The 9,204-nt window shown below is 47.3% G+C and overlaps 1 protein-coding gene across 1 annotated transcript in view; it reads left to right on the top strand.

Moving 5' to 3' along the window:
• Nucleotides 1-32: 32 nt before the first annotated feature.
• NGLY1 (N-glycanase 1) overlaps nucleotides 33-9,204 on the top strand; it is a 68,757-nt gene continuing 59,585 nt past the window's right edge. The window contains exons 1-2 of the mRNA XM_068236178.1: nucleotides 33-197; nucleotides 6,573-6,687. Of these exons, the coding sequence (XP_068092279.1) occupies nucleotides 91-197; nucleotides 6,573-6,687 (222 nt within the window). The 5' untranslated portion in view covers nucleotides 33-90. The remainder of the gene's footprint in view (nucleotides 198-6,572; nucleotides 6,688-9,204) is intronic.

The following is a 9,204-nucleotide window of genomic DNA, read 5'->3' as shown; positions in this document are numbered from 1 at the left end:
TGTGAGTTTGTTCATATCCGGCCCTGCGCTGTACGCTGCTCAGCACTTCCCATAATATACTGTACTTAGCCTCACAGCTGCCTGGGAGAGATGGCTTCCTCTGAATCCTCCGCGGTCAGCGAGTTGTGCCAGAATGGACGGCAAGTCTTCATGGACGCTTCGCAGCTTCTTCTCACCTATGCAGACAATATACTGAGGTGAGCGGGGCTGGGATAATATCCCATACATTGAATGGGATATTGTATCACATGCGGCGCCGGGGGGAGAGGTGTACTACCTGCAAAAGCACCAACATGATTTTGTGAACGTCTGTCTGTCTGTAGCACCCAGTCCCAGTCTCATGTCTTCCACCCACCTACCAACTATTGTGATTACTCCACTTCAACCCACCAGCAGCAGCACCCAGTCTCATTTCTCCCATCTGCCTCTCATTTCTCCCATCTGTCTCTCATTTCTCCCATCTGCCCACCAACCAGATACATTTCTTCTAACAAACCACCAGCAGCACCCAGTCTTATTTCTTTTACCAAACCCACCAGCAGCAGCACTCAGTCTCATTTCTCCATCCTGCCCACCAGCAGCAGCTCCCAGACAGATTTCGCCTACCAACCCACCAGCAGCAGCACCCATTCTCATTTCTCCCATCTGTCCTCTAACCAGTTTCATTTCTCCTAACAAACCACCACCAGCACACAGTCTCATTTCTCCTACCAACCCACCAGCAGCAGCACCAGTCTTATTTCTCCTACCAACCCACCAGCAGTAGCACCCAGTGTCATTTCTCCCTCCTGCCCACCAGCAGCAGCTCCCTGACAGATTTATCCTATTCACTGAGTAGGTGTAAAAAGTCAGACAGGGTGCTGTTGGTGGGTGGGGGAATTGACACTGGGTACTGGTGGTGGTAAATGCATGAGTGGGAGAAATTAGACTGGTTTTTGCTAGTGGTGAAATGAGTGGGAGAAATCAGACTAGGTGCAATTAGATATGTGGACGATGTCATACTGGGTATATATAGTGTACTGGTATATAAAGTGTACTGGTTAAAGCCTAAACTCAAAACTTCCTCTCTGCTCTACAATACGCAACAGCACAATAACCTTTAAAGGAAACCAGAACTGACTTTTAAAAAAGGACGCCGGGAGCGTCCTGCACAGGCGCAGTACGATAAAACCTTGTATTACCCCAGCGCAGGATGCTCTTGGCATGCACACGTGCAGGCGCAGTGGCCATCAACTTGCAAGTCTGTGATAAGAAAACTTAGCCGCGGTGGGGGGCCGAAGGATCGTTCCATGACAGCGCGGGCACAGGGCGGCTGCAGGGGCCTGGCAGAAGCTCCAAGTAAGTAAAACTTTTTTTCGAAAGTCAGTTTAGGTTTCCATTAAAAAGAAACATTTCGTTGTTACAGCTGATACAAATTCTGCAATAAATCTGAAGCATTTCTACTTCCTGCTTTCAGGGAAGCAGACATATTGTTAACATCCTGTACTTTCAAATTATCCTCTCTGCCATGCCAGTCAGCTGACACAGCTGTGGAATAAAATTACAACTTGTGATCAATCACATATGAGGGGGAATTAGACATGCTAAACTCTCTGAATACATACAGGGTGCATTTCTCTATGTTTTCCTTTTGTCCTGTGCAAGAGGTCCACTTTAAAGTGGATCAGAGATAAACTTTTACTCATTGCATAATTGTGTTCCTTTCATATAGTATATAGGGCATTCCTCAAGCCAAATACTTTTTTGTTTTGTTTTAATACTCTAATTCCCTATAAACTAAACAAGCCTGGCCCACGGCTCCTTTTTTTTGCCTTGGCACTGTTGCAAGGGCTTATGGGAGCTCAGTCTGGGCAGGAGGAGGAGGTTACTAGCCATTGATTTCAGAGGCAGAGGGGAGGAGGAGAGGGGACTGAATTTACACACAGGCAAGCTGATAGCATCTCCAGCCCTCAGCCTGTGACAATGCGACAAACAGACTATGGTTGCCCTCATTGTATCACAGGAATAAATAATCATAAACTTTTGAAGCTGTTTGCAGCTAGATATGCTGTGTAAACTATCTAAACTTTAGATAAGATATACAGACAAGTTACTTGTTATAGTTAGTTTTTCATCTTGGATCCGCTTTAAGGGCTTTGACTCTGATGTAGGAGACAAGGGTTCGAATCTCTGCTCTTCCTGTTCAGTAAGCCAGTACCTATTCAGTAAAGACACCCTAATGCTGGGCATACATGGGTCGATCCGGCGGCCGATTAGCAGCCGGATCGGTTCCCTCGTGTGCGCGCGGATCGATTACCGCTCGCCCCCGCCGACGCTTCCTTATCAGTGCTCGATTCCCTGCCATTGTCCGCAGGGGTCGAGCGGCATGATCGGGCCAGCTGAATATTATTAGCTGGCCGGATAAGCTGGTCAATACACGGTACAGAAACGTACCGTGTATCCCCAGCATAACACTGTGATTGCCTATAGAGCGTGCTCTAGTGGCTGCAGCTCTGGCGCTTTGAGTCCGCCAGGAGTAAAGCGTGATATAAATGTTCTGTGACTTGTGTCTTCTAGTGATGAATGGATGGGTGGGAAAAATCATACTGGGTGCAGTTAGTGGTGAATAGATGGGAGGGATAAATCAGACTGGGTGCTACTGGTGATGAATGCATGAGTGGAAAAAATCATACTGGGTGCTGCAAGTGGTAACTGGATGTATGACAGGAATCAGTCTGGGCGCTACTAGTGGTGAATGGATGGATGAGAAGAATCAGTCTGGGTGCTGCTAGTGGTGAATGGGTGATTGGCAACAGTCATACTGGGTGCTGCTAGTGGTGGTGGGAAAAATCTCATTGGTAATGCGCAGAATGAAAATTGCTATCCTTTGTGATTTGCGTTTTATCGTGAAAACAGACCTTAACTTTAGAAAATGTACTTTCTGAAGTGAAAAATCTTTTGTGTAACTGCAGCTATTCATGTATGCTTAAGATCTCTAGAGCGTGCTATTTCCTATTAACGAAGATCAGGACCCATATGCAATTAACTTTTTCACCTGAGATTTCTCCTAGGAGGTAATTTTTCACTTCTTTTCAAATGAACTTTTCAGCATTCAGTAACCGAAAAAGTACCGAAGAGTAGGTGAAAAAGTGCTATCAACCCAATTTTGAGAATTTTCTTGCTTGCTGCTCAGAAGAGAAAAATGAATTGCATGTGAGCCAAGGTGTATGCACGCACGCACGCACGCACGCACGCACGCACACACACACACACACACACACACACACACACACCATTAGCATCGCCTGTCGGGATTGAGCTTGATGGATAGCACTGGGGGGAGGGTACGAGCACCGTATAGACTTCAGATTCCTGGCAAAGAAAGCCCCGACCGTCTGCCTCTGCTGGATTTAGTATATACTGTGCTCAATCACAAGAAAATGTATGCGTGCTCTACGCCAAGCTTAACCCTTTCAAGTCTAGCTGTGCAAATCTGGCTAAAATGGCTTATCATGAGACATGCTCATGCAGAAATGCATCTGCTTTCGCATGCCAAACTTTGCAGGGTCAAAAACCAATACCGCGAAGCGGTTGCCCTGCGGGAATTAGTTCATGCTATACAGCACTATCCAGGAGCGCCTCGGGGAGGCTTCCCATTGCCCCCATACAACCGGGGGGGGCTGTGGGGCCCCAGGCTCTCTCACTGCCTAGGGACCACAGCAACCCCCCGGAGGTGGAGGCTGGGTAGTGCAGACGACCCCCCCAAGCGTTGCCGGCGCCGGGGGGGGCCATCCGCACCCATCTCCCAAAAATTTAAAAACAGGCACTTACCTGAACGTCCATTGCGTTCTGCTGCTGCGCATCGACTCGGGGCACTGCATGGGAAAGGAGTGACGCATGGGTCACCCCGAGCTGTGGGGCTCAGGGCTGGCTCACACACATCACTCCAGAAGGGGGGGGAGGACAGGCACAGACAGCCCACTTATAGAGCAAACCATCCACCACCTGCCTCCAAAGGACAGAATGCAAATATGCTCAATCACAAGAAAATGTATGCGTGCTCTACGCCAAGCTTAACCCTTTCAAGTCTAGCTGTGCAAATCTGGCTAAAATGGCTTATCATGAGACATGCTCATGCAGAAATGCATCTGCTTTCGCATGCCAAACTTTGCAGGGTCAAAAACCAATACCGCGAAGCGGTTGCCCTGCGGGAATTAGTTCATGCTATACAGCACTATCCAGGAGCGCCTCGGGGAGGCTTCCCATTGCCCCCATACAACCGGGGGGGGCTGTGGGGCCCCAGGCTCTCTCACTGCCTAGGGACCACAGCAACACCCCGGAGGTGGAGGCTGGGTAGCGCAGACGACCCCCCCAAGCGTGGCCGGCGCCGGGGGGGGCCATCCGCACCCATCTCCCAAAAATTTAAAAACAGGCACTTACCTGAACGTCCATTGCGTTCTGCTGCTGCGCATCGACTCGGGGCACTGCATGGGAAAGGAGTGACGCATGGGTCACCCCGAGCTGTGGGGCTCAGGGCTGGCTCACACACATCACTCCAGAAGGGGGGGGAGGACAGGCACAGACAGCCCACTTATAGAGCAAACCATCCACCACCTGCCTCCAAAGGACAGAATGCAAATATGCTCAATCACAAGAAAATGTATGCGTGCTCTACGCCAAGCTTAACCCTTTCAAGTCTAGCTGTGCAAATCTGGCTAAAATGGCTTATCATGAGACATGCTCATGCAGAAATGCATCTGCTTTCGCATGCCAAACTTTGCAGGGTCAAAAACCAATACCGCGAAGCGGTTGCCCTGCGGGAATTAGTTCATGCTATACAGCACTATCCAGGAGCGCCTCGGGGAGGCTTCCCATTGCCCCCATACAACCGGGGGGGGCTGTGGGGCCCCAGGCTCTCTCACTGCCTAGGGACCACAGCAACATTCCGGAGGTGGAGGCTGGGTAGCGCAGACGACCCCCCCCAAGCGTGGCCGGCGCCGGGGGGGGCCATCCATTTAGTATATACTGTACTAGGCTTTGCACATACGTAATGCCACACATCCACATATAGACATGGCCCCCTATTCATTTAACTTTTCTCCTGAGTTTTCTCTGGGCTTGTTCACACCTAGGGCGTTTTCACCTTTTTTTTAAGTGTCAGCGATTTTCAAAATCGCCCTAAAAGCCCTTGTGCAAGGATTCCCTAAAAGAGTGTTCACATCTGAGCGGTTTGATTCCGATCCACTCACCAAAGCACTGCCTGTACCATTTTTTGGGGGCGATTTGCCTCAATGGAAGGTATAGGGAAGTCGCAAAGCGCTTGAGTTCCTTGTATTATTCATTTCCAGGTAAAGAAACAAACAGAACCGCTCTGCAAAATCGCTTAGAATTAGCGCTTTATACAAAATCGAAGCACGCAGGTAAGCGCCGGGAGGTGGGAAAAAAATCACACAAAAAAAATTTTTTTTGAAAATCGCTGGCGTCAGTGATTTCGATTTTAGATGTTAACAAAGCCTCACAGGAGATGTTTTCACACCTTATCAATAAAATGCTACATTTTCAGCAAGCAAGAAAATACTCATTACATTTTACCTACTCTATTACCTTTTCAATTGTTGGGTGCTTAAAAGTTGTTTTTTAAGCAGCAACCTTGTTACTTTTTATAATGCGAATGGGCTCATGACTGGAAGTAGAAGGTGCAACAGAGCTCTGTGAAGAAAATCAGCAGATGATGTTGCCATCAGTGAGAGCGGAAAGCAGATATAGATATTGATTGACATGACAGGACACCCACAAAGATGGCAGATTGTTGCCGTCTACAATTCCAGGGCTGTGGAGTCGGAGTCCAAGAGTTGGAGCAATTTTGGGTACCTGGAGTCGGAGTTGGAGTCGGTGTTTTTATAAACTGAGTCGGTGGCGAGGAGTCAGATGATTTTTGTACAAAATCTACAGCCCTGGTAAGTATTAGACTAAGGAGTCGGAGTCGAGAAGTTGGAGTCAGAGCCATTTGGGTACCTGGAATCGGAGGTTTCATAAACTGAGGAGTCGGATGATTTTTGTACCAACTTCACAGCCTTGTACAGTTATACTTATAGTGGACCTGAACTCTTGCATAGGAAAGAAGGAAAACAGAGAAAAGCACCCTGTATGTATTTAGAGAGTTTAGCCTGTCTAATTCCATCTCATCTGTGACTAATCACAAGTGCAATTTGATCACTCAGCTGTGTCAGCTCAGGAATCTCCTCTACCATGGCAGAGCAGCTGTATCAGCTGTAACAAAGAAATGTTTTTCTTTAAAGGTTGAGGTCCGCTTTAGACTCCTGTTTCAAGACAATCTCTAGAATGTTTGTCACCTGCTGTCCTGCTACTAAATAGGATACCAACATAATGAATACCTGGTAGAAATAATGAACATTTACTCCTATATGACAAACTTGTATTTTGTAATCTCGTGTTATTTGTATGATTTTTATTACTTATAAAATATATCAAGTCTGGATTTAGTGTGTCTATTTTAGGTTCTGTTGTAGACTGATTTCGTTGTTGATTGAACATATCTCTTGTTATACTAATTTCTCTCTTTTTTATCACAGGAGCCCAAATGAGGAAAAATACAGATCTATTAGAATTGGGAACACCGCATTCTCTACTAGACTTCTGCCAGTCCCAGGGGCTGTTGAATGTTTATTTGAAATGGGATTTGAAGAGGTAATTCTTTGTTCAGATGGGATATCAGTCAGACAGCAGAACACACCAGGGAACCCTCTACACAGCTTAGGAAGCAATAGAGAAAACAGTAGAGTGTAGGTCTTTCAAACGAATGGTGTCAGCTATAACAAGTAACTGAGTCTTAACCTCCTTGCCGGTTATCCAAAGCTCAGCTCGGGGTAACCTGCGCAGGAGGATTTCTCAGGCCGATTTGCATAATTTTTTTTCCTACACGCAGCTAGCACTTTGCTAGCTGCGTGTAGTACGCGATCGCCGCCGATTCGCCACTACCCGCCACGCCGAGCCGCCCCCCCCCCCCCGGCCCTGACCCCTGCGCAGCCTGGCCAAGCAGTGCCAGGCAGCGCTGAGGGGCGGATCGGGATTCCCTGTGACGTCCCAACGTCTATGACGTCGGTGACGTCTTCCCGCCCCGTCGCCATGGCGACCGGGGAAGCCCTGCAGGAAATCCCGTTCTGAACGGGATTTCCTGCTTACTCTGATCGCCGAAGGCAATCGGAGTGGGTGGGGGGATGCCGCCGCTCAGCGGCTATCATGTAGCGAGCCCTGGGCTCGCTACATGATTTAAAAAAAAAAAAAAAGTGCTGCGCTGCCTCCTTGCCAGATTAATTAGGCCGGCAAGGAGGTTAATGCGATTATGGATGACACCAGATATATATTGCCTTCCAGTCAGTGTAATGCTGGGAATACACGGGTCGATGCGGCGGCCGATTAGCCGCCGGATCGACCCCAGTCGCGTCCCGCTCGACCGCGTGGATCGATTGCCGCTCGTTCCCCCCGGGATCGAGCGGGCGGGAGTCGAACGGCTTGATCGGGACAGCTGAATATTATCAGCTGGCTGGATCAGCTGGTCGATACACGGTACAGAACCGTACCCCCAGCATAAGCAGTGCACCCTAGATGTGCTCTGGACACTTCCATCACTGCATTTAGTTAGTTATATGGCTATTGTTTGCAAAGCAGCAGTGCTGACTACAAAGCAAGGATAGCTAGGAAGGTTAATGGAGAACAATGGAGTCCAAGCCAAGACAATGCAGGAAGGTTAATGGTGAACAATGAAGTCCAAGCCATGACAATGTAATTAGCAAGTGTATGGACAGGTTCCTGGTTTTTTTTACCACCCTTCTTGTGCTAAATAGTCTCTCCATTTCCAGATACCTCAGCAAAGATTGTGTAGAAATAGAGAAATGACATCACGGTTGTCAGTCCTAGTCCTACTTCCTCTAAAACTGTAATCACCACTTATAGGATTCTGACAATTAGGCTTGGTTCCAACATGCACCAGATAAGCAGGAGCGGACAGTGTAATGTCTGCTCCGATGGTCCGGCTGTAGCCTGGGGCAGTTTCTTTACCTCCATAGGCTATATGGGGGAACGCATCCACCTGCCCAGGATTATTGCAGACTGCACCGAAAGGTGGTGCACTTACTGCAACGGATCTCATGGATCCGTTGTTGAGTGACAAGTGTGAGCGGCTCCTATTTATAAAATAGGAGTCCTTCACTGTCCGTTTAGCAATGAGCGGAGAACGGACACAAAAATGTCCATTCTCCATTCAAGTGGGAACACAGCCTAAACATCTAAGTGGTATAAATGTATGAAACATAAATAGGTATTCATCTTGTCTGTAGAATTCACACTGTAGTTTACTCAGTGTGCTAACAAAAGTATATAAACTAATGTATGAAAGAGCATTTCTGATTCATATTTGGAATTTTATGTTAAAGCACACTTGAGTTTAGAGGGATATGGAGGCTGCCATATTTATTTCCTTTGAAACAATGCAAATTGCCTGGCTGTCCTGCTGATCCACTTCCTCTAAAGGTGGCCTTAGACTTGGCGATTTTAACCGTCCGTATCTGGCATCTGATCTGCTGGTAACCGATACAAATGATGCCCAATTAATTTCCATCCAAAATAAGTCCAAAATTTCGCTTGATCGGGGCCAGGTCGCCAACACGTCGATAGCGGCGTTGGATTTGGCGATGACCGAAACAAGAGTGTTGGCAGCATAGCTCTCGCCTGTCCCGCTGGTGCACTTCCTCCCTCTGGTGTCCGATGGCTTTCCTCCTTTCTGTGTCGTCTTTCTCTCTGTCATGTGACACGAGCTGATGTTTAAACCTCAAAGGCCATTTGCTTGTGTCATATGAACTTGGTGTACTTATCATGAAGTTCAGTTAGGTTCCTCAGATGTAGTTAAGGGCAATATACTATATAAATGTACAGACTTTTTATATCTAGATGATACAACAGTATACAATTATACACAGTTTTATGCTCTTAAATGTACACACTGATGTATAGGCTGCTACAGGAATGGAGGTATAACTGTACACTGCTTTGCCATTTTTGGACTCAGATAATACTGTAAGTAAAGTTGCTTTACATGCAGCTGTAAAGTCAGATTTATTTTTAGGATGCACTATAGGTTCACTTTAAGATTAGTACACTGATTTTAATATGTGTGGGCATGCTTTATAACCATCTGCTGAAATTGCT

Source organism: Hyperolius riggenbachi, chromosome 5, assembly GCF_040937935.1.
Source record: "Hyperolius riggenbachi isolate aHypRig1 chromosome 5, aHypRig1.pri, whole genome shotgun sequence".
Lineage (NCBI taxonomy): Eukaryota > Metazoa > Chordata > Amphibia > Anura > Hyperoliidae > Hyperolius > Hyperolius riggenbachi.
Note: the sequence above shows the minus strand (reverse complement) of the source record. Positions and strands in the feature narration are given on the sequence as shown.